The sequence below is a fragment of the Cyanistes caeruleus genome, chromosome 2 (assembly GCF_971803275.1).
Source record: "Cyanistes caeruleus chromosome 2, bCyaCae1.hap1.1, whole genome shotgun sequence".
Lineage (NCBI taxonomy): Eukaryota > Metazoa > Chordata > Aves > Passeriformes > Paridae > Cyanistes > Cyanistes caeruleus.
The window spans coordinates 32,705,280-32,731,560 of NC_141702.1; the positions used below are offsets into that span (position 1 = coordinate 32,705,280).

The 26,281-nt window shown below is 41.4% G+C and overlaps 1 protein-coding gene across 2 annotated transcripts in view; it reads left to right on the forward strand.

The window, feature by feature from the left end:
* SH3BGRL2 (SH3 domain binding glutamate rich protein like 2) overlaps window positions 1–12,863 on the forward strand; it is a 38,359-nt gene extending 25,496 nt beyond the window's left edge. For both annotated transcript variants that reach the window (XM_086876369.1, XM_086876368.1), the window contains exons 3-4: window positions 7,470–7,550; window positions 8,609–12,863. In XM_086876369.1, the coding sequence (XP_086732495.1) occupies window positions 7,470–7,550; window positions 8,609–8,623 (96 nt within the window). In that variant the 3' untranslated portion in view covers window positions 8,624–12,863. The remainder of the gene's footprint in view (window positions 1–7,469; window positions 7,551–8,608) is intronic.
* Window positions 12,864–26,281: the final 13,418 nt, after the last annotated feature.

A 26,281-nucleotide genomic window follows, 5' to 3' on the forward strand; every position in this document is an offset into this window, starting at 1 on the left:
TGCTAAAACTTTCTTGACTAATTATTTTTGCCATCAGAAGTAGAGTTTCTTGTATGGCAATTTTGAGCTCTGTGTGTGAAATTGTTCCTAATTGCCTTTTGCAGTTGTATTGGAGCAGGCTTTGGCTCATCCACAAACCCTAGGCTGAATGTGACTTGAGGCCAGTGACATGCACTGTTTATCTTCCTGATTAAGGTCTTTTTTTCAAGTGAGGAATATAGAAGGCAGAGCTGGTGTTGGAAAGCACCCTCTGCCCAAGAGTCTTCTCCACACTGGGAGGATTCTGTTCAGATCATTCACAAGGGTTAGTTGTAACTTTCAGATTATGCCTATGCTTTTGGTATCCACTTGTCATTGCTTTTCTGTCTCCTGAGGAAAAGAGTTTTAGTTCTGTGTAATATGTACTTTATAAAGGGAAATGTAGTACCAGAGGCTAAGTGTAGAGTAGCCAGCTTGCTCAGTGTAAAGGCTTAAAAAATAGCAGCTTAGCAACTAAGTAAAAATAAAATAATCCAATAATTTTATCTTCCTCCTAGAAGTCAGGACTCGTTTCAGTAATGTATTATAGTGCTGCTGTTTACCCTGTAGTGGAGAGACTACAATCCTGTTGAACACCACAGTTTTTATTTGAACTAAATAAACTTCATTAGTTCTTGTTTCAAAGTGAAGTAGCAGTTATTTTGTAAACCATCCCTTTACGTAAAAATGATAGGCATCAAAGACATCTCTGGAGATTCCTTACTCTGTTTGGAGACTTCTTATTTAGTTAATTATTATTTTATATTTATATATAAATATAATAATGTAGGGTGTTCATGTATTTTAGAACACTTAAAATGGACTGGTGTAAAATTAGAATCGTTACATTTACAGGATGTTGTAGAAAATATGGCACACTTCTTTTTCATTTTTATATTTATTACACTGATATTCTGCAAAACTTATCAGCAAGTATGACATAGTCATTAAAAATTTTGTTTGGGATCCTTATACTCCTGTCCATGGAACAGAAACTTCCTATTGTGCCATGCTTTCTTGAAAAAGCAGGTTTTATTATTAAAGATGGACTACCTTAACTAAAGTATTTTTAAAAGGCCAGCTCTAAAATAGAGGATAAATGATAACATGAGGAAAGGCTAGGAAATCTTAGTAAGTGTCAGTAATACTTTGAAGTCACATAGTATTGCACAGAATACAGATGTATTTTGGAACAATATCTAGAAAAGGTCATGGCTGTCGTCAGCGAACAACAGCCAGGATGAAATAATTCAGTCCACTACTGTTCCGCTTGTGGCCAAGTTAAAATATGTGCATGCAGAGCTTCTGTGCAACATGGTCATTTTGTGTCTTTTAGTCATTACCTCATGTAACAGCCTGACTACCATAGTTAACTCCCTGATACTTCCATCTCAAATTCCTGTTGTGGTCTGATTTGGTAATACTCTTATCCAAACAATTTGCAAGATGACACAATGGGCTGGAAGGGGCACAAAAGGTGGAGGTGACAGCTCTTACCACCCAATAGTACTTACAGATTCTGCCACTAACTCCCCTGAATATTCCCCTACCCCAGGTGGGCTCTAGGCGCTACGTTTGAGGTCTTCAGTGCTTGTCTAAGGGAAGTCCTGCTGCACTCCCTGCCTTGGAGGTGAGGGATATCAGTTCTTAGATTGCTGATGTCTGTGTACCCTGGCACCATTGCTGCATGAATGGCAAACATCACATCAGCCTGAGTTTGTCCTGTACTGTCCAAACAATAGAGCTGGGGCTGACATCTGCTCCCTTTTATTAAAGCCTTTGTTTCTGGAAGGCTACAACTAAACAGATTACCGAAATAAACATCTGGCCTTTAGTAGAGGAGTAACAAGTTGCTTTGTAGAATCAATTCTATAAGCTCTTTAAAAACCCTGTGTAGAGATCTTATCAGAAGGTTGGGTAATGAAAACTGTCATGTTTAGCTTGTCCTGTGTTGATCTTGTGGAGACATGATCGCCTTTTATTTGTGTATTTATTTAATATTAGAAGAGACTCACGCATGCACACAGATTCCATGAGGGTAGCTGTGCTGTGCAAGACTTTTCCATTGTAATCCTAATCAGATCAGTAAATGAATGTCATCTGTTCTGGAGAACTGAACTGCCCTTTTCAGGGAGGATGTTAACAGCTTGTTCTCAATGGCATGCAGTATTAACTCAGCCAGTAGCAAAGTGCTGATTGAATATGTTGAAATTATGAGTTCCTCACTACTACTTGAAGGAGCAATTATGTTGGCCCTTTCATAGGAATAGAGAGATCATAATCTTATATTACAAATATTGACAAAGAGAAATACATTTGAACAGCATGCCAATGGAGTAATCTGTAAGTGTTGTCCAGTAATCACTGCACTTTAAAAATCGATAGGAAAAGCTATGCAAGCTGCATTTGGGTGAGGTTCTTGGTTTTTTGCTTCTTGGTGTGGTAAGCAATAAAGATTTGTCTGAGATGTTTAACAAGCTCACTCTCATTGCCAGCTAAAGCAAACAGTAACAAAACCAATGTGCTTATTTAAAGAAACTTTCTGGAAAGAACTTTATTCACAGTTGCTGTCTTTGAAAGTTCATTAGATGTAATGTTCTCCTAATCTTGGTGTAGCAGTGAAGGTAAAATTGCTAATTGTAAATCTACTCTGTGTCAGTGTTTTACTTTGATCCAATGCCTTCACGCTTCTGTTATATTCCTTGAAGCCCAAATAATTATTTATGCTGATCTGCCAATTTTAACTTTGGTGTGCAGTAAATAGTTTCTCCTAGCAGTGACAGTGTTTATTTAAACAATCCTGAGTATACCTGCTTAACAAAATCCTGAGCCAAATTAATTATGGCAGTGTCTGTAATCACACCACTGCAGTGATCTGGTTTCCCAGCACCAGGAATACATCACACTTAGGGTCTAGCAATCATCACAGCTGGAATGCATCTAATCCTGTGGCCTCCTTGAGCTGTGTGAACTTGGCTGTTGCTGTTGAGAGAAGAACCTACCCTGGGAGTGGGATTTCTAAAGAGGAGAGAATTCCCAAGGACCAGTGGTTTTCCTACTGGAGTAAAATGGCATAAAACCCACATGAAGGCCAGAAGAACCTAAGGCATTTGTGTCAGATTTCCTGAATGCTTGTCCAGTGTCTCAAAGAGTAAACTGATGTTAGTTTTCTTTAACATTTGGGCAGTCGATGGTCTTTGGGATTACTGTACAATGTAGACATTAACAAAGTTCTCCTGTCTTTGATAATCTGGTTTTAAAGAGGTGGAAAGCAGCCATAGCACCTTTTATTTCCAAGATAAACTGCAAAGATACAAATTTTAAAAACAAAGCTGTGGGAGTGTGAGGCTTGGAGGCTTGGGTTGTTTTTTGTTTTCTTTTCTTTTTTTTCCTTTACCATCATACTTAATAGACAACACCACATGGCTTTGCTGATTATGGGGGGTTGGAACTAGATGATCTTTGAGGTCCCTTCCAGCCCAAGTCATTCTCTGATTCCATGTTAATTTTAAAACCTAGTGTAGGATACACCTTAAGATTGGCATAAATGGCCTTATATTTGTGAGACTGAAGGTCCATCAAGCCTAGTTTTGTCCCAACAGTGACCATAAGCCTAGGAAAGACTGCAAACAAGTCAAGATATAAAGTGGTTGAGTATTTTCCTTGTCTCTAGTTATTTTTCTGAAATAAATGCCACTTTAGCATATTTAGTAATTCTTACTACATTTTTATTTCATGAAGCCTTGTGGTGGAAACTTTTAACATCTCCATTATGCTCTGGAAGTGCATTTCATGTGCTCACTACCACATCTACTACCAAGCATCCTGGCACCACAGTGAGCTTCACAGCCTTCCTAGCCTTCCTGCCATTACCCTCTGGGGTAACTTTGGTCCTGAAGACCTTTGCAGCCAGAGCTTGTCTCTCTATCCCATTTTAGTCACTCAGCAGGAGCTGGGAAAGCAAAGCAGAGCTTTAGGCCATACCAGGCCGACAAGATTTTGCTTGTTTATAGGTAAGCCACAGGCAAGTAGTTCACCTGCAGTGGCTTCAGCTTATTTTCAACAAAGCAAGAGCTTATTAGGTCAGCTAATCCACTCCACAGCAGCTCATTGAGCATATTGAATGCTGCAAGTGTTGTGGTGTTAAAAGAGAGAGGCTGTATCCCGATCCAGTTACGTGGTGGGTGATGGACCTGCCACCAACTTTAAGGGTGAGGAACCATGCCTAAAGCAGTCAGCTAGTTGTTAACTTGTTAAAAAGCCCATTCTCCCTTGAAATAGTTTTTTACTCACCTTCTTTATCCTCCTATCCCTTCTTTGTCCCTTTAAACCATTCTGAGATGTACTTTTTCCTCCTAACTGGCATTTGTCCTTTTTTTTTAACATTTCATACCCTCAGTCATAGGATTTATCATCTGTTTTTTTGGCTTTTCGATTTCTCCAGAGGGATTGAGCATCTCTGCATTGCTAAAGATTCATATCCACTGTCTCCATGTCCTACTAGTTTTAGTACTCAGTTTTTAATCAGTTTTAATCAACCACCGATGTTGCCAGAATTCCATACATTAAAAGAAGTGTGACTAGCAGCTCTGGAAAGCACCGAGTTTCACGATTTAAAATGCTACAGTTAAAATTATATTTGTACACATAGTTGCCTTTGAAGTGGGGCAGTGGGTAGCAGTTTGCCATACTTGTATATTTTTAGGTTAGCAGCTGCTCTCAGAGTGCCTTCCATTGACAGTGGGAGCAACTTCCTTGTGCAGGAGCAGGACAGCACTGCTCCACTGATCCCAGCAAAGCCACAGTGCTCCTGGGGCAGAGCTGCTTGGGACAGTGACAAGAAGGTTGTAGTAACTTGCTGCTTGCTGATGGTGAAGTGTGGTGCAAGAAAGAGGGAACCACTGCCTTGCCAAAACCAGTGAATGAACCTCCGTGGGAGGCAGAATGTCCCACAGAACTTTTCCAAATGGAACCCATTGGGTCACCAGTGAGCTGGGCTCCTGCCTGGATATGAAATTCTCATTTTCACTGAGCTTGTGCTCTTTTCCCTCTTCAGCCTCTGCATCTACTGCTGGTAGCAGTGTGATGTTTTTTATTGTGATAAGAATTTTTATGTCCTCACTCATGGATTTGGTGTCTTTACATGTGGCCCAAATCTGCACAGATTTCCTCCCCTTCTAATGGTAAGATCAAAGGCAGGGTGTTTTTGGAGCATCTTTTATCTTGCCTGTGTTACAGGAAAAGCCAGGGATGCCCACTTTGAACTCCTACCACTCATGACACAGCCATTGCATCATTGAGATCATACTTCACAATAATCTCTTAAGAAATTACCGTGCCAAAGTGATTTCTTAAAATATTTATAGGACTGTTGCGCTTTTTTGTAACATTTTTTGTTTTGCATTTGAATATTTTGAGATCATATGTTGTAATTGCAGACATCACTAGGAAAATTCTCCTATTTAAAATTTACTTCTACTTTATCTAAAAGCATTATGCTTTTTCTCCCCCACCACCCATGAAAGTAAGTTTCAGTAGCATTTAAACACATTTTGCAATGCAGATATTTCAAAACATCAGGGAGATTGCTTCTGGTGGATAATCTCTTGTGGTTCTTAAATATTCAGGTCCTTTTAAAGTGAATCAATCCCCACTGGGTTTTGTGCGCTTTCAAATACAGACTGACTCAGTTTGGCTCGCCACTTAACCTTCACAATTTTTTCAGTAAGTGAATCCAGGTTTGGTAATCAGTAAAAATGTGGAAAAAACATACCAAGTCAGGACTTGATAATTCTGAAAGTGAAATGATAGCTAGTACTTGAAGAAAGCTTTTTATCATTAAGTATTAAATTACTTTACGGAGGTTAGGTTAAACAGATGTTCAAAAACAGATTTTGGTGGATTAACTGAGTGTCAGTCATTGTCTGAGCCAGGAGTGTGGCCCTTTTTCTCATGACATTATTTTCAGTCGCTTTTCTGCTTTCTTTTCTTACCAGTTTATTAACAAATAGTGTAAAAACCATGGTCTTAGAACAGTGATACTTCTAGAGCTAGCTGAAGTACTGGGATTGAGAGACTTCAGGAGAACCCCAGAACTTGGAAATGGTGCTGAGAGATGATGAGTCACCCAAACAAACATAGAACCTTCTTTGGACACACTGTTGAGACAAAGAAGTGTCTGGGGGTTAGTGAAGACTGCCTGTGGTGCTTAGGAGGGACAGTATTCCTGGTGGAGACCCATTGTCTGCCACAATGGCTGCATGCCCACAGGTTGTCTGCTGGTAGTTTGCAGGGTTGTAATGGGCATCTTCAGTCAGTTTGGGTCAGCCCTGATGTTAAAGAAAGGGTCGCTGTGGGTTGTACTCATCCACTGCTGCCCTATCTTCAGCCCCAGAGACAGTGTGACTCACTTGATGAGCACCGTGGAGCAAAGTAAGGTTATTTCTCAGGTAGATCACACGCTGTCTTCCTGTGTGTTGCTTATATAGTCTTATCCCTCGTGGGTTTTCATCTGCTTTAGGAGAGTCAGAACAGACCTTTTTAAGGTTTACTAGTGTCCATGCAGCTTTTGAAGTCTCCTTCTTAGAGGTCAAGGGCTTAATCCGACATCCTTCTGCAGAGCTTCAGTATTACTTATTACTCCTCTAGGTATTCAATGATTATATTGTCCCTTTTTAATCCATGGCACTGTTGGGAATCCTTTCAGTAATCTTTCGGTTTACACCATGGCTTAGTTGATTTGCCTGTTTTACTTGGATTTGCTTTCTGGCAATTACTTGTAAATTTTTGTTAATTCCTAAGTTAGCATATGCCACGTTTTAAGAAGAAAACAACAAAAAGTCATCTTAAGAGGGTTTACTCTTTCTACTTCTGTCAGCTAATAAATCTGAGGCCTGAGGACCATTATATGCTCCTGCTGGCTTCTTGGTATCTTTCACAGGTGCTTTTAGTATAGGGGGTTAGGCTGAGGAGCTGTCCTTGTGCAGCTATGGTTGTGTTTTTGGGAGGGCTGAGACTGTCTCAATAATTATGCAACTGCAAAGTATCCCAGTTCACACTGATATAGCAGTGTATCATTGAAATGCTGGTAAAGCATCTTCATCCTAGCACACCATAAAGGTTTTAGGAGAAATTCTGCACTTAAATACCTTTAAAATATACCCACACCAGATTTTCTTTTGATGCAAGTACATGCTTATACTTTCCTGTCAGAGTAGTGGGAGATGTTGAAGTTAGAGAATTTATGTGTTTTTCTTCACCACTGTAGGTTGTAGTTTGTGATATCGTTTCTGTTTAGGTTTTAGGTTTGGGTAGGAGAATAGGGGTAAGTGTCAATATTTTTATGAGCATTATTACATGTCACTTTTTAGTCTAATACAAGGTGTGGTAATATCAATCAGGAAAATAGGAATATAAACGTTGACTCATCTTTTCCTCTTTTAATTCTCTAGGATTATGATGGTTTTTTTGAATCAAAGGAGAGCAACACTGTATTTTCCTTTCTTGGACTGAAACCTACTTTGGCATCAAAGGTTAGTGGAGTATTGCAGACTTTTTATGGAATTATTGAGATGTTGAGATTGAATTTTCTTTGATCCCTGTGTGGGATGGAACTCTGTGTTTGGATGCATCCCTGCTGTGATCCATACCTTGTCCATATCACCTTAATGCTAATGAAGTAATTGAGATAGCTGTAAGGAAAAGTAAAGCATTTTAAATGAAAACAAGCACATGCATGGGAGTAATTTGGGACAGCAGGTAAATTAAGTTTAAAGATTGCAACTGGCTTAATTATAAGAGGAGACAGAACTGGGATCTTAATCACTGGACTTTCTGAAGCCTGGCATAATGGCTCAGCATTTATTCATTAGGCATTAACAATTTTTTTTAATGCTGAAATGTTGGAGCACTCAGAACTTAATTTAACTTTTCTGAATTCAGTTTTAGCAAACACATATCTACAGGTCAAAACATAAAGCCAGGTAGCATCTTTCTGTTGAAGGAAGTATATGCCATATGGAAGTCTGGACACTTGTTCAAACACAGTCTGTGGTGCACCATTTGGCAGTAGATCAGACACAGAGGGGAGGATTTTTCTTTCCTTGGAGACTGTATATCTATATTTGGTACTAGTACTGTTTCAGGCCTGGGTGGTAGCTCTTGGGTATCTATAGAGTTCTTCTTCTGTCAGGAATTCATTTATTTCTGGACCCCTTGAGGGACAGGAGTAGGAAGGAACCTCAGCAGAGAACCACAGAAGCAGGTTATTTTGGCAGCCTGCCTCACCTTGTAGATTGGATAACTTGTCCTAGGAAAAAGATAGTGTTCTGGCACAATCTGAAATAGCAGCTTCTGTGCAGCTCTGTTCCTAAGAAATATTGTGTTGGAGGCCTGGAGGGGTGTCTCAATAAACTTACTGCTTCAGTCTGGTGGTACTTCAGAGAGATGCATCCTCAGCTCCTAAGTGGTCTGGGGTTAGGGTCACCTTATATGCAAAGGTCACAGGTATGGGAGATGAGAATGTATTAATAACATTAATATTATGTTAATAATAATTAATAACACTCTTTATTTTTTCTCTTTTCAATAGGAGTCAGAACCATAGAAAGCTCATGTGAAGTATCAACAAGCACATTCCTGAATGAGTGACTTTATTCTTCAGCACATAACAGCTTCCCCACTGGATCACTGTGATAGAGCAAACATGTCATTAGTAGTAGTCTGCTTGCCATGAGATGGTGCTCTCTGATAATGTGGAGCTAATAACACACATATGAGATAGGATTAAGGCTGGGCTACTCATCTTCCATTGTAAAAATGCTCACTGTTGATGTTTCACTTTTGTCTTTGGATTTTGCAAGTGGCCCTGATATTCTAGCAGGCATGTATTTTTGAGAATAAGGATTGGAAGTGTAGGGCTTGTCATATTCTTTACCTTTTTTAATTCTTCCCACTACTGTAGGTCAAATTAGCTCATGATGATAGTTGAAGTGCTGGTGGTTATTAGGATGCTTATGCTGGCTATGATCCAGAAGGTAAAAAGCATCAATCTTGAGATCTCAGTCTAAGCCAATAACTGCCATATTTTTGCTCTACATTTATTTATTGTGATGTTTATTCCAGATCATGGTTGTTTTAAGAGGCATGGGCTGCTAATCTTGTTAATGAAGAGTCAATTTGTCTAATGATGCACATTGCAACTGACTGTTTAAAACAAATTGCTAGCATGAAGGAGGTGCCAAAGTGAAATATTTTGACGTGTTTCCAAATGCAGGTAAAATGTTCAGTAAAGCACTTGGTGGCAATACTGGGGAGTTCAGAAGAGCTAAAGAGAGCCTCATAGCTAATGATAATATGAAGTTATGTCTTAACTGAGAAAGTCTTAACACCCAAGGTTGGAGCTCTATAGTTGGACTGTCTTAAAATGAAATTTTGCCAAAACTTCAGTTTACCTTCAGTAACACACAGCTCCACCACAAACCACATGAGGGTCAGGGGGATACTTTGAGAGCAAGGTTTCAGTCCCATGGTTAAACACTCCACCATGGTCCAAGATCATGCTTAACTTGCCTAGCTGCTGTCCTGGTTATATCCCCAGATGTGGTCATGTGGAGGTGCCTCAAAGGCAGTGAGAAAGCTGTGTGTGTGCTTTGCCAAATGAGGCCAGTGAGGTTGTTCAGCTGAGGAACAGGAGCCAAGTAAAGGAAGTGGAGATTATTCCAGAGGGACTGCATTGATGCACATAGCAGAACTTGGGCCCATGACTTGCCAGTGACCATTACAAAATGCATTCTAGATAGAAGTAAAATTGCATCACGCATTTTGAATCAAATCCAGATACATAAATAACAGCTATGCTGTAATGTAGCTTTTATTCAAGTGATTTCATACTGGCAAGGTAGTGCCATCAGAGTGGACATCCTTGTGTTTGAGCAAATGAAAGACAGCCACTGTGTAGAAAAGCTGCTTTGCAATCACTCAGACTGTGTGGTTTGAAGGAAGCCAGACTCGTAAAAAGTGTCAGAAAGCAATACTATCACAACAAAACCCCACTGTGAAACAGATCACATATTCTGTTGACATCACTAATTGTAGCATACCAGACATGTCAGCTGGAAGGGATAGCTGAAGGTCTTCTGGTCCGGCACTGTCAAAATCAGGCTGAAGAACCACACTAGCTTGGATCAGATATGGGTTTGTATAGCAGAGCATTAAGAATATCCAGAGCTGAAGATCTCATAACTCTCTAAGTAACCAGTGACATTGCTGCAGTGCTTTCCTAGTGAAAACTTTATCTCTTCAAGTCCAGCTTTGGCTCCTAGGCTTTAATTTGAGGCTGCTGCCTTTGCAGAGTTTTTTTTTTTTGGCAGTTGCAAGAAGAGATTGGCACCATTCCTTTTTTAATGGCCCTCAAAATAGTTGTAGGCTAACATTGGGTCACTTCTTAGCCTTCTTCTTACCAGACTGAACAAACCTGGCTGCTCAGTTGAGCTAAAGATCTAGATGGAACAAGAGCACACACAGATTTGAAGTCCGTGGTTGTATTCACTGGTCAAAATCTTTTCCAGAGCACCTTCTTTAGAGGAATCTTGAACGGGCATTGATGTATGTACATGCATTTTTAAGAATTATGTTGTCTGTGTCAAGGTACTGTGACATTCTTGTAACCAATCCCGTATTTTCATGAGACTTGAACCTTGCTATAGGAAGGGAATATGACATGAGGTGGAGCTGTACATTGTTAACTTCACCACATTCAATATAACTATTCCTAAAAAGAAGTTAAATATTTAACTTTGTAAATTAATAGATATATAAATTTATGTAATTTTGCAGTTGATTACAGAGAAGCCATCCTGGATTTATCATGTACTTGATATGTTGTAAACTTTGAGAACTGCCTGAAGTCCCAGGTTTGATAAATTTACCTAAGTGTGTAAGCATAGACACATGAGTAATCCTGGGTGTGAAACCCCAGGCTTACTGATGTGAAAGGAAAAAACACTCTGATTTCTCCAGAGGTGAAATTAGTTTCACAAAGCTCCTTTTGAATTTTGATAATTGTAGAATAGAAGGCTCTCGTTTAGTGGAGAGTTAGTCTTGTTTCAGCTGTTAAGTAAACCTGGCTTATTTCAGAGCATGTGTGTGGGCATAGACAGTTGTATGGAGGACAACACTAGCTCCAAAGATATCCTGCTTGCTTGCATGGATTGGCAGTGTAAGTCCCTTAGAATGTGTGCTTTTGAATTATAAGTAGCTAGTTTAAAAAAAAAAAAAAAGAAAAAAAAAAAGAAATATATATGTTTGGATGTGAATTCTGACTGTTGTACAACAGCCTTATTTTTGTAATCAAAGCAAGTAGACTTCTAGTTTGTTACACAAGATGATCTGGAATTTTTTTAATCAGTTTTGTAGTAATGATATAGCTATCAGGTAACTGAAAAGGTCTGGGGAAACTAGAGACATTTATTGAAAGAGATAGGAAATTCTTAATTCTGTTTAAAATTTTGGCGTATAAAGCTATGCTTAAGAACCAAATGATCCCAGTTTCTAGCTAATACTTATAACTACCCCACTTTTTGAAATGGAGAGCAGTGTGAGTGAAACTTAATCTTTGTACCTAGCTAAAGTTGCTGTGTGGGCTGACGTGCACGCGCACATTCACTGTATCAGTGGCTTTGATAGAGGTGTTTTTGTTTGTGCCACACACTACTGGATAGTGCCTTGCCAGAAAGAGGACTGTTTCTGTGGGGTCTTCTTAGGTGTGCTTAAACTTTGAACTGAGAAAGACGTAGTTTCTATATTGCTATTTTTTTAATAATACAGTTCATTTATTTTGAGGCCTGAGTCAAAAGGCACATTCTTTGTAAGACTGAAACAGTTTTTGATGAGTCTTCTGAACTCTTGATTTTTCCTAGGTGACTTTGTTTTTTAATTTTCTTTTCCTTTTTGTTGACTGTCTAGCATCAAATCTGCCAAGAGAAGTGAACCTGGAGTAAAGCCCATAAATTCATGTTTACACTTTCTTTAAAATAGTGTCTGATTTCAATGTTGAGCAGCCCAAGTGCTATCACTGAAATGAAGAGTAGCTGCCAAGCTCTCAGTGGATTTCTTGCTTGTCCCTCCCTGTCCTTTTTCACCCTCAGGCCATTTATTTGAGGTGTCCTATTCAGGCATTACCATGGTTCAGAAGCAGGACCCTGAAATGCCTTGTGGCCCTTCACAGGAGTGCAAGAGTGAGGTGATCACCAGGGAAATGCCAAATCTCATTGGTTTTCAGTAACTTATTCGCTGATTTCACTACCCTTGGCATGAGCAGTGGGAGGAGGATGGAGCCCTATATGTTCACCCTTCACGGGGAGCCCAAGTGGAAGGCCCAGTGCAGAATGGCCCTCAGCTTGCTCTGGCACCCTGAGCAGAGGTTCTCACAGGGGCCCTTCACTGGCAGCGCCGCATGTGACACCACACACCACTGCTTTCCACAGGACTCCAGCTGCATCATGGCCTATGCTTCACCCTCCGGCTCCCTAAGGAATTTGGGAGGGAAAACAACATCTTTTTGAGAGCAGTCCTTCAGCCAGGGCAGATCCAGCTTATTCCCTTATCTTTACCTCTTCCTCCTGTATGTCGTTCTGTCCTGTGTAGACCTCCCTGTGTGCAAAGCTTCCACTCCCAGCCATCTGTAACATCCCTGTGGGGTCACAAACGCAGAGCTGGTGTTCCCCTTCATGGCATCAGTGTTCTGTAACTCAGTAGGGGAGGGAGCATGTTGCATCCTAGGTTGTGTATGTGTTATGTATTAAACTGTGTTCATCTAATAAAGAACTGTAATTCACAAAAAGAAATTTGCACTGTGCTGTATGTGCTGAAATGAAAATATGAAATGAAAAAATAAGAGTTTATTCTTGCTGTGGCTTGCTTTGGTGGCAGCCTGGTGCTTTGGTTTGGGCAGCATCTGCAGGTGGAAGCGCTGCAGAACTTTTCACCTGGGATGGGTGAGCCTGATTCTGTAAGATGTTAGTTGGCTTTGAACCCCGGTAGCTGCGTGGGAATTGCAATGTGTCCAGAATACCTGCAGGTTTGGGGTCTACCCAGGTAAATAGCAGAGTCAGGGTGTAGAGGACTTCTAGCCCCAGATGCCAAACAAAAGCCATGGCTGCTTTTCTGACTCCCAGAGGACCAGACCACCACTGCACCTAGGCATGAGGGATTTGTTTCACCAATGTGTGACTGAAGGAGTGAGGAGCAGATCAATGCTGGCATGGAGACAAACCTGCAGAAGGTGGTCAGGAGCTCAGGGCAAGGCCAGGCAAATAATATGGAGCTGTAGTGGGTGAGGTTTGCTGAAGGTAACAGCTCAGGTTTGTCCCATTCTGCTTCTCCAGCTGCTGATGCCCCTTTACTGCTCTTCATTAAATACTTCCAGTTCACAGCTGCCCAACAGGAAAAGGGTAACTCTCAGATTTCATGTTTTCTGCATGCATTTCCAAGATTGCCTCAGCCAGTTTTCCTTCTTTCCTGCCAATTTGTGTGTCAACTTCTCTTTCACAGGGCAAAGCACACACAGTGCTGGACATGGTGTGGGTGCTGCTGCTGTCTGCAGCGCATAAGCACCAGCCCATCCTTCCTTTGAAAAATCCACCTCATGGAGCCTGATGTTAAGGCTAACAGCCCTTCCCTTCTTTTTTCCTTAGATTCTCTGAATTTCACAGTTTTATCTGCTTAACAGAGGGATGCAAGAAGAATGTGGATGTGAAGAGGTCAGCCTATCAGGTGTGAGAATTAAGAAAGCTGAATCACTCTTGAGCGTAAAATGAGCAGCACACAAATGGGTTCAGATACATAACCTTTGTCATTTAATTGTGGATTTTCTAATTAAAGCTATATCTGGATGGGGCTCCAGCTTTTCTGCTTCAGTTTTCTTTGCCCACACACCCATATTGTTCTCTTTCAACTATTGCCTAATGTCTTTCTGCTGGGAATAGCCCTTGCAGAGTCCTTTGGTGATATCACCTGCCTGGAGCAGTGGCACAGCCCTGTGCCATCTCCAAAAGACAGGAAAGCTGCTTGCTGAGATGGCTGTGGTCCCACAAGCACTGCCTCTGACTGGTGCTGCAGTCTGGCCATCCTGCTGCTGCCCTACCACTCTGCACCTGGTGATGTCTATTTAATGGCTTTCACTGCTGACCCCCAAGGAAATATCTTCCTACTCTGAGACTTCTATAATCACTGGCACTCTTGGTATAATATTCCTTCAGCACATTTTAATCTTTGGGTTTTCATAGCTTCGAGTCCTCTGTTTTTATTCCTGATTTTGAAGGATATGTCTTTTTTTCTTTTAGATGTATTCTGTGAGTGGCGTAAATTTGAGTTTAAGCCATGAAAGGGCTTTTAGGTTGAAGAGCTATACAGCATTGCTGTGAAATATGCTCTTGAGTCATTAAGGTAAATTGCTGTAGCATCAGTGCTGCTCCAGATGGACTATGATACTTAAGCCCTAAGTGGCCATTTCATGTCCTTTGGAACATTCTTGCTCTGAGCAAAGTGTGAGTATCCATCAAACCCGCTTACATCTACTGAAACCTGTGGAGGGGATGGCATTTCAATACAACAGATTTCATGGTCTGCATTAAATAATCAGCCTTGAGGAGATTCTTGGGTTACAGAGACAAGTCCTCTGCTGTTTCTGTTGCCACAGAGCCTGTTTCATAAAACTACACAACTCCAGCTAAAAGCACAACATTGGGTCTGGGTGGATATTTTTTCCCTGCGGTTTTTTGGCTCTGCTGTGCTAGTTGGAAGGTTGTCTCAAAATCCTACTTCTCTTGCAGCAAAAAAGAATCTTTCAAATTCCGACTGAACTTTATTCATGGCCAGCTTGTCTTCATTGTCCTGGCTGTTCTTTCATTTGCATATCTCCCTTGCAGGAATTACCTGTCATGAGTTGGTTCCTTCTGCCTTAGCTATGCTTTTGTCAGGTAGAAGAACTGGCTGAGCCAGTGAAGAGTCCAGTTCTCCTGATGGCACCACTGAAATCCAGGGCCAATCAAAATCCCTAGGATGAGGAGATTCCCACTAGTCAATAACACAGAGTAGCTTCACAAAGCAAGTCCAGAATGAGCTCTTTAATTACTTCAGCTAGCAGAATTTGTAATTAAAGATGATCCTGATACTTGCTCTCAGTGTCTTGGCAGAAGTGTTGCTGTTAAACAGTTTCTCATTTTAGCCCTGATTGAGGTATTGCTCCAATTTAGCATATTTCCTGGCATATTGTGTGGGCAGATGAAAGAACTGTGCTTGCTAAATACATGAATTAAACATTCTCTTGACAGACTTTAACCTTCAGTTAATTCAAAGGTGTCAGAAAAATCGATAGCCAGGGGTGCACTCCCTGAACTTATAATAGCTGCAGGAGTGAAATACAGATCTGGAAAAGACCAGGGGTAGCCAGCCATCTTTTAAAACTTTAATAATTTTATTTCAGTTTAATAGATAGACATATCTTTTAAAAGATGTTTGTAAATGTAGATTCCAATTCCCCGCTAGTTAAAACAAGGAACATGACTATCCTTGGCAGACAGCAGCAACTCCTGCATAAGATCCTGTATGTGAGAGGCCTGAGATCTGTTATGGTCATGGCTCTGTTTGTGGGCTGTGGTGAGCAAGACAAGGGCAATGGCAACTTTTCATGTACAAGCATGTACACAATCTGTCTCCTTCCTTTCAGCAGCTGAATGCTGCCTGCTGTTTCTGCATAGGGCTCAGGCTGTCCCCCTTTCCCCTTCTCTTGCTGCTGCTTCTCATTCACCCCCAGCACAGTGCTGCTGCCTGGATTTCCTAATGTCAAAGCAAAATCACTGCATTTGTCCCAACAAAATCTCTCTTGTGGTGTTTGGTCCAACCTGCTTCCTGCATGTGTCTTTCAGCAGGCTCTTGCAACTGAATCCCTCCACTTCTTGTTGTACCATCCTACCTAGACTTCCAACACATTTAACAGAGTAATTTCCAGTCTTCTCTCTTTGTTTTACACCTTTCTGTACCTTCAAATACAATCCCTGTGCCATTGTGTCTTCTCTTTGCCACCACCCCCAGCTTCACATCAGTCTTCCTGCCTTGTGTCACCAGCTGAGAGGTTACAAAGATAAATGAGAAGTTTTGGGACATTTTTTAAGGGGAAATGTAACAAACATACTGGTTATCTTCTTCCCAGAGTAATCAAGTGCCGTTGCAATGTACCACTCACTAGAAAACACCTTTCACTGTGGCAGCCAAAAGCCCTCAGAGTAGATGCATCGAGATGGTGCTGTGGAGCTCATGCTTTCCAAACCCCAGTGGGACAGATGCTCTTATATTTAATAATAATAATATAGTAATATAACAATAATTTAATGTAATAATTTAATAGAATAAGAATAAGAATAAGAATAAGAATAAGAATAAGAATAAGAATAAGAATAAGAATAAGAATAAGAATAAGACCACTGTTGCATATGTCCTAAAACCATGAAGAATGAAACATGAAATGGTGACTACTTCAGCAGCTTTTCCCAGCTAAAGACTGGGGAGAGTTTTGATCACTGTAACTTTACAGGACCTTCTTCACCATGAAGACCTGCTCAACATCCTCTCAGGGTTAGGATGACCTAATATTTATATTAAACTGTGTTCATGGATGGTAATAGTTGAAACTAGAAAAACATTCCAGGTTTTCTTAGCTTCCTCTATCCCACCCAACTACATCACAGTATCTTAGCAAAATCTTCAACCAATCAGCAGCAGTCCTTATAAAAGATGCACTTAGCACTACAGGAGATCAATAAAGGCAAGCTATGTAATTGTTGCACCTTTCTGAAGACATTTTTCACATCCTGGGGAATAAAAAGGTAGGTAGAGGGCTGAAAGAAAGGTGAAATTAGGGAATGAGGTCTCTAGTGAATATGGTCTTCACTGTGCTTCAGTGTGCTGACTGAAGATCTTTACAATAGGGATGTTTAGAGAGATGTCATTCACTTTCCTTGTAGAATAAAGAGATGGAAAATAAGCCAATGCAATAATTACTTTTTGCATTTTTCTTGAAAGATAGACGCCGCAAAGAGAGCGAGTACGTTGACTTTTTTAAATGTGCACTTTCAATCACCTCATTTTTCATCAAGAAGGGCTTTGATGGAAAACTGTACTACCAGCAGTTCCATTAATAACGAGCTCACTTCATATAAATTAGTACAGGAAGTGGTTGAATAGCCTTCTCTTTCTCCTGCACCCTCTTATCTATCCACTGTTGGAAGGTCCTGCTGTAACACCGTCAGCACACCCTGGTGTGGTGCTCCCCATCTCAATCAGGGATCACCTGATCACCTCTAAGGAGAGCACACCTGCTTTGGGAAAGCACAGCCATGTTATCATGGACATCCAGATGCTCCACCAGCACATAGTGACACCATGTTACCAAGGAGTGGTAACCCATGGGAAAACTGGAAACAGGCCTTTTCAAAAAATGGAAGTCATGGCTTTGCATCTTTGCTTGCTTCGGAGGACGAATTCCTTTGGTGCTGCCCCAAAATGTCAGTCCTGTATCAGAGACAATCAAGCCAGGGAAAGGGCAGGAGGGAAGAGCCTGGCCCAGCCATGGCAGGGTGTGGAAGGAAGCAGGGAGCTGGGATGTGCTGTCTGTCACTGACATCTAGAGGACAGCACAGACAGTCTGTACATTGTGAAACATGAGGTAACCAAACCTCACGTATAGTGAGCCTTCCCTGGCCTGGCACCACTCACAGGCAGAGATACTTGCAGCTGAAACTCACTGGCTTTCCATATTCATGCCACCTTTAAGTATTCCCCAGTTTGAACTCCGACGTGGCATCTTTTGCCGTCTGTGAGGCACCAGCTGTCTTCCGTGGGTGCCCTCTTCTTCCTCTTCCCACCAAACACAAAATGTGAGACTGACCAAACCAGCTTGCAGCAGCAGAAGTTTCATCCTGGGGAACACGCTGGCAGAGCCATCACCTGCTATGGCTGTGAAGCCCATGGGCTTTACTCAGCCAGGTGAGGGAGGTCAGAGGCTGGCAGAGCCCTCTGTCTCTAATGCCAGGGTCCACGGGCACCTGCTTGGCACCCTGTGCTGACTGCAGTGTCAGCAGGGGGCTATGGGGTGCTGCTGGGTGCTGCAGGGTACAAGCCCTACCACAAGGTGTGTTTCCTGCCCTACTGGACTGTGGCTGGGTCTGGATGGGGTCCGTCTGCTTGGAGGAGCACCCAGGAACATTGTGTGATTCTGTTGTCATCCATTTGCATTGTGAGCACTTTACAGCTGCCTATAAAGAACATGTTGCTCAAGCCTCTGTTAATGCAAGATAAGGCAGCTTTTAAAATTAAAGAAAATAAGTAGGGGTGCTCCTGATAAATTAGCTTTAATTTTAGAGACATATTTTCACAGTAGGCTCCTCTTCTTGGCACAGCTGAAGAGGAAGAAAATAAAAGTTATTACAGACAGACCACCTTCTCTGTGTCTTTCTGCCAACACCAAGGTGTTACAGATGTAGAAAACAACAGAAAAGGCTCAAACAGCAATTCCTACCATTTCCAAGAAGCTCTAGAGGGATTATTTTTGACTGTTTGCTGCTCTTTGAGCTAGGCTCAAGTCTTTTGCCCCAGGAGGTGGTCAGTAATCACTTCAAGCCAAGGAGCTGCTTCTGCATGAACAAGGGCAGCATCAACAATGATAAAGGAGTCATTATCCCACTTGTGAGGCCACACTTGAAGTGCTGTGTTCAGTTTTGGCTCCCACTAGACAAAAAGAGAGGTGGACTGGCTGGAAAAGGTCCAGAGAAGGGCCACAAAGATATTTTAAGGACTAGAAAGACTCCACATGGGGAAAAGGGTTTGTTGAGAACCTTGAGAAGGGAGACACTATTACTATGCTCCAGTATTTACAGGGTATTTATAAAGAAGATGGACACTCCCCTTTTATAAGGAGTCACATGTAAAACACTAGGGGTGAGGAGTAAATGTTACTCCTGGGGAGCTTCTGACCAGAGCAACGAGGAAAATTTCCCACAATGAGAACAATCAGCCATTGGAATAATCTCCCCAGGGTAATGGTGGACTGCCCAGCATTAGACAGTTTAAAGATCTGGCTGGACAGTGTTCTGGGCCATCTTGCCTAGACCATATTTTTGTCAAGAAAGGTTGAACCAGATTGTCCATGAGGTCCTTTCCACCCTGATATTCTATGGTTCTATGATTCCTCTCAAGGTAGCTGAGCATGCAGGCAGCAGCTCAGCACTCTGTTTAGACCACATCAAACTGGCACATAAAGGGTTAATTTCCCAGGCTCACAGGTTACCCTACACCTTGGTTTTTCAGCTCCCCTGAACAGTCTGTCCTCATAAAGAAGCTGAGAAGAATAGTAAAAGGATGAGTAAACTGTTTTTCACAAAACTAATAAAAGTTTTTAGAGGGATTTTAATTGAGTGCTGCATTTAATTGGCTTTTCCCATGCCTTCAGCTTTGCTCTCTGGATTTACAAGGCTGAGTTCAGTGAGGGCAGGTAAGGCAGTATGTGTAACCTGTGCCACTGCTTCCCAGCAGCTCTGCACATTGGCTCTAGTCAGCCACCCCCATTGCTGCCTACTTTCCTGCTGGGGAGGCTCCTGCACATTTGCTTTCGCAAGAATTTGATCCCAGTGGTTGACATTTGCAGGTACTTTTTTTATTTCATTAGTTTGATGAAAGATCTTCAGCAAAAATAAGGCAACAGTGAGCATGATGCTCATGCCCGTGGTGATAGAAATGGCATTTCTGCTTCTCCTGCACACCATGTCTGGAAAAGCAGACAAACACAGCAAGAGGAAAGTAGGAAAACCTGCTCACCTGCAGTGAAAGCATGTTATGTGTGGAAAATAAATTGGGCAGTGGACACTTGATGATGCTTCTGTAGAACTGAATGACATGGGGACTGACTTCTTCACAAAGCTTTTAAACTGCAAAGTTGTTCCAGTTATGTTCAGGATCAAAACAGCCAAATATTTATTGTTTCATGTTATAAACCAGTCAGTAGCCACTATCCTTCAAGCAAGGAAATTTCTTCAGTGGACAGAGAAAGGTTACTTTATTCCACCTCCCTGTTCCCCCAAACGGTGGGGCTGTCATTTACTGTTTCAGCATAGACCCTAGTGAAGGAGATGTATGGATGAGGTAGAAACATCCCTATCTTAGCTGACATCACCCCACTGGGACAGGAGCCACCTCTTTGGAGCACCCCTGCGTGAGAATGATGTCTTTGGGGGCTGTTTTGCACCATCTGAGACAGCTGGTGTGGAGGACAGTGCCTCCATGGCCAGGGAAGGCTGATTGAGGCAAGTCTGGGGGCTTAGCTCAGTGCCACACAGGGACACCCCAGCAAACAAGCCAGTTGCTAAAGGAAATCAATTTTAAAAGCAGATGGTTTAATTAGAGCACTAAGCTCCCTCGTTGTAATGCTATGTCTCCAGATAGTTTTACTGTTTTATTAACAAGTCTCTTGTACTTATTTCTTTCCTGTTACTTGACAGATGCTTTCATCAGGGTTATATAAAAGTCCTGTTTTCATCCCTACTTTGCCTAGAAATAGATTAAAGAAAAGCTGAAATACAGATTAATAATTATATGCAGAGTGACATATCAACTATATACATTTTTCAAGTAAAAAAATGCAATTTTAAGCCAATTGCCTTATTGCTCCACAGTATTACGTGCTGGCCTAGGAGAGGTTTCTCCAGGGAAGCAGCTGTTTTTGCTGAGGCTGACAGGATCTCTGTGCCACTGGGGGAGAGGCAGAGTGAAATGCCTCTCCTTGCACAGGCACACAGAAATGGGAAAAACCCCTCAGAGAATTTCAGTGCTGCTACTGTCAAGTCAGAAAATTAGGCTGCAATTAGACAGGCCCCTGTGAATCTCTATTGTTTCTCCTACACACATTACTGAGCAGCCAGACCGAAATTTTGTGGAGAGATACAAGTTTACCAAAATTCTTGGAGTAAAGTTAGCCCTCCTCATTGCTGGGTTCAAAGATGCACTTGCAGGAAGCAGAAGTGTGCCATCAAAGGTGCTCCTGCATGCTTGCTTGGCTGTGTAGGCAGAAGGACCAGCAGATGACAGGCACATCCTGAAAACAGCAGTGTGCTTTCTCACAACACAAAGCACCTGAAGCACAAGCTCTGTTAAAGCAAACCATGGTCAGAGCAGCCACAAGAACATAAACAGCATTGTTCTCAATTGTTTAAATATTGGTTACAACCCTTCAATGTTAAAGAATTCATTGTGATCATAGCAACTCTAGAGATACCCTCACCTCATCTGTTGGTGTTACCACTGGATAAATGCATCATCATTCTGTGGACATTAATTGCAGTCCAAAAACTAAATTCATCCTTTAGCCTTTTATTCATCTTAGAAAACATACTAATTGTGGGATACAGCTTAGCTCAATTTAAGATTAATGGATGAATGTTTTCACATGAACATCAAAGTTCTCATTACCACAAATGGACGTCTACAGAGGGCAACTTGAATGCAGGCATTTGCTATCTAATCCTGGACCCAAATCCTGTCTTCTGTGGAAAAAATCTTCCTGTTTTATCCCATATCCATCTCCAGTGCACCAGTGTCACAGCTCCCAGACCTCCAGGTACATGCTTGCTTCCTGCTTGCTCTACTACAATTGCCCAAAACTTTGCTGTAGTCACTGTGAGGCAAGATTTTGGGGAACAAGGGAAATTAGAAAAAAGTCTGCTTAGAGTAATTTTAGAAGTTCCATCTTTTAGTGAAAAAAATTAATTTCAGCATGAAATGAAAGGCCAGTCAAAGAAATTTGGTCTTAAAAGAGCTTTGAAGGTCTCAGCTGTGCTTAAGATTTTCTCCAAACCTGTATGTTTGCATTACATTTTTTTTTACTGAAAATGCGCTTAGTGCTAATAAGGTACTAACCTGGTTTTGCCTGATTTTACATATCAAAAAAGAGCAGAACATCCTTGAACTATTCTTCAGGAAAGGATAAGACAAGTCAGGGAACGGGACAATCTCAACATTCCCTAATAAATTGCTTTTCACAGACTGCATTAAATAAACAATAAGCACTATATGTTGCAGGCTCTGTGGTTTAACTAAAAGAGGCCATAACCCTCTGGAGTTTACAAGTGCTTGGTATGAGCTAAAACAGTTTGGCTGACATCTGCTTTTGCAGCAGATTTCCCATAGCATCCAGCTATTCCAGTTTATTCACAATTAAATCACAACAGAGACATCTGCTTTAAAAGTGAAAGTAAATCTTCCAAAGCAATTACAGATGCATGGTCTTGATATCTTTTTTTTTTAAGGCAATGGGACCATCTTCTTTTCCAAATGGCTTTTAATTAATCTCCTTCTTCCAGCTACCTTTATAAATACTACCATTGTCCATGGTTTGTTACCACAGTAGATAACTGAACTAGAAACAACACATAAGGACTTTTTAGATAAGATTACAGGGAATTCAGCCCTGGCAGCAAAGAAAGGAGCAGGAGTTGCACAGAGCTTAGCAGAAATGTCACTGACACGAGCAATGATAACCTTTAAAAAAGTTTCCTATGAAGTAGAGATCAGGAAAGAATATAATCAGATCTTTACTGATAACAAGCAAGAACATAATCAGGTCTTTATTGATACCAGATAATAAAAAACCCCCTCTCAAAACTTGGGCTTTTCTCATGCTCTACTGGCATTTCATCTAGTTTAGGTGTTGGGAAGGAAGATCAATCAATCGAGCCAGTGACTCTTTTTACACTGGTCAGCTGTCTTCATAAAATGTTTTATAAATTAAAGGAATAAAAATAAAGTCCTGTTCACCTGTGCTTTTCTAGTAAAACATCACCCCCTGTTTTTAATTGTTGCACTTGTATTTCAAAGGAAGATCAGATTTCTTCTGTGTTTCCCTTTACCTTTTTGTGACATTATAATCAGGTGTCCTGATTATAACACCCTATTTTTGTGTTCACAAAATTGCTTGTCTTGAATTTGCAGCCAGTGCCTGAGAGGCGAACTGACTGGCTGCAGGGATAAGAGAGGTCTCACAAAACTTGTATTCCTACTAAAATTATTACAATAAATGATTTATCACTTCTGAGCAAAATATCTGCCAATAGAAAATACTTTTCCCAGATACTTAGAAAGGAAAATTGCATTTTCCCCATCAGGTGTCAAGCAATGCAGCAAAATGCTTTGGTTTTCTTCCTCCTCTTTTTAGCCAAACCCAGGTTTGGTCAATTCTCAGCAAAGCTGTATCACCCAGAAAATTTGTTTCCTCCCCAAAACAAAGCAAGCAGCGTGCACATCTGTTCAAGCACAAACATTGACAAAGATAAACCCACCTCCAGCAGTGATAGATCCAGGCAAACCTGAGCCCCAGAGACATTTTCTGCAGCCAGTAGGAGGTTGTATCTGTCCCTTGTCCTGCCCCTGCTGCGGTGCCCAGACTGGGTGTCCCTCCATCACCAGGAGAGCCTTGTGGGATGCAGAGGATAAGGATGGTGTTGGGATGGTGCCTTTGCAAGAAGCAGGATGGCGTCCCAAGGACACGTTCAGGCTAATGATTTCTGACTGGGAAAGGAAGGGAGATCAGGATGGGATGAACCCCAAACAAACAAGGTGAAAGAAATGTTACAGGAGAAGCTTTATATGGGACAAGACAGTGCTTGAGCTTACTTGAAGCTGAATAGGGGAATGAAGATGTAGGCGAGACACCATGTCTTAGAAAGCATACACGACAAGCCAGCTGAAACTAGTATGAACCAGGTAATTCAAGGAGAATTCAAGATCTTTTGGGGAACTGAGCCTTGTAAGGGCAGCTGTGCTTAGGAAACCATATCATTAATGACTTTTAATGCTGAGATTGCACATGCAGTGGTGTTAGGCATTTGGAAATAAATGTAGCAAAACAGGGATAACCAGGTGGTTTGTTTGGAAGGAGACAGGGTGGAGAAAGGTAGGCAGGGGTGATGAAAAGAAGAGTAGAAATGGTGGCAGGGGGAAGAAGAAGAAGGCAGTAATAAACTGTTCTGTGAACATCAGGAAGTGAGATATTCACTGGCAGGAGCATGGACACCTACAGGCGGTGCTGAAGCTGATGAACACATCTGAAGCCCACCAGGATGCTGAAGAAAACACCTTGGATGATCCACTGGACTCCCTATCAGCTGATGGGAGCACCCATCAGACCAAAGGATTTGTGTGGGAGGTTAGAGCAGGGTGGAATTGTACTACAGTGACATATGGAGTGGGAGGGCACAGAGAGGAGTGGCAGAGCTGGAACACCTTGGAAATTACCCAGGTGTGGTCTTTTGATCTGTAAGAATTTTCCATTACACTTGTCAGCCTCATAAACAGGTAGATAAAACTGCAGTCATCCAATGGAAAAAATCACAGTGTTATCACCCATCCTAAATATAAATATAAAAAATATTATATTGCCTACTCTAAAAATAAGTATTGAGTATTCATGAGACTTTGAACATTGGTTTTGTTTGTGAAAAAAAAATCTTTGCTTTCAATAGGCATTTCTTAATGCAGGGGCTGGTAAGGTGAAACATTTGTTGACAGGTACGTCTTTAGCTTGGCTTTTCCTCTTTACAATGAATGATGACAAAACATGTATGGATTTAGAAAGTGACAGAGTAGTGCTCATCATTTATGAGCTGGTTTATAAACAAATAACGCAGGACTGCTCCCTATTAACCAGCTGTTCTGGCAGACAATAGTTCAGTGCCAAGCACTGTCAGATCAAGAATGGAACCTCGGCAGCCTTGCACATCTCCGTGGGCCTGGGAGTGCAAAACACAGAAGGGCTCTCATTGGGTTAAGCACTCAGAAACTCTCCAAGTGCATCCATAATCTGCTTACTGGCTAAGCTGGTTGGGAAGCAAGTGGCTGAGATTCTGCTGACCTTGCCCAAGGGGTCATCTCAGTCCACACAAACTTCAGAGGGTCTCAGGCTGCAAAGGCAGCATGCTGGCCTGCTCAAAATTATTGTTACTGCATCAGAGATGTGTGGTTGCCTTGTCTGCATGAGCATTTAGAAGAAATATGGGTGTGATAATTTGCTCTGATTTGGAGAGTTTAGTAAAATTGACAAAAGACAAAAAATTGTTACAGGAATAGTCAAATGTCCATTTTCCAGCAGAACTAATAATACTAAATTCAGGTAAAGGCCAGGGATTTCTTTTCCATGGTGCTCATTGAATGCCCTAAAGCACAAAATTTCCTGTACATTGTATTACATTTAGATTAAAAAAAAAAAAAATAAATAAAATAATCCATGAGTGTAAATTCTAAGGGACTGACTGGGTAGAGTGGAGTAGAACTATGCCTCTATCTTGAAAATTCAGTGTGATACATGCATTTTTATACTTGTTCAAGTTATCTTTAAAAATATTCTTTATACATTATACCTTTTGTTTCCTCAATTTAAATATTTATCTATACTTCAGATGATGATACTAATAGCGACCATTCACTTGGTGTAATATTAGGTCTTTCATAGTTCCTTTTCCCTTCAAGGAGGAAGCCACATCCAATTCCAGGTATTTCTAAGGTCTGGTTTTACTGGAAATGATCAAGGCAAAGAAGGTATTAAGAACACTGGCTTTTTTTCATCACCTTCTAGAGATGAAGGTGTGTCTGACCAGCCTGTAATTCTCTGAATCCTCCTTCTTACCCTTACTGCTTGAAGACAGGACTCACATTGGTTTTCTTTTAGTCCTCAGGATCCTCTCCCAGTTGCCATGACTGTCCAAAAATAAAGGATTGACCTTACAATGACACTGGCCAGTGCCCTCAGTGCTGATGGCTGCATCACCAGGTCCCATGGACTTGTGTGTGCCCAGTTCCTTGAAATGATACCTAACCTGGTCTTCCTTGCTCTAGACTTTCCCACTGGCCCTGGGAATCTGGGGTTCCTGAAGCCTGGTTTTACCCATAAGGACCAAGGAAAGAAGGCATCAAGCTTGGCTTTTCCCATTTCCTCTGTCACCAGCTCTCCTGTACAATTCATCAGCAAGCCCATGTATCTCCTTCCTTTCTTTTTCTGGTGATACATTTGAAGAAGCCCATCGCATTATGTCCCTCACTGGATTCAATTTCAGAGAGTTTTAACTGTCTACATCTCTTTCCACCTGTGCTGTGACTTTTTCCCCCTGGTTTTGAAGTGGTATTGTCCCTGCAAATAAAGTAAAAAGTAAAATAGAATGAAACATTC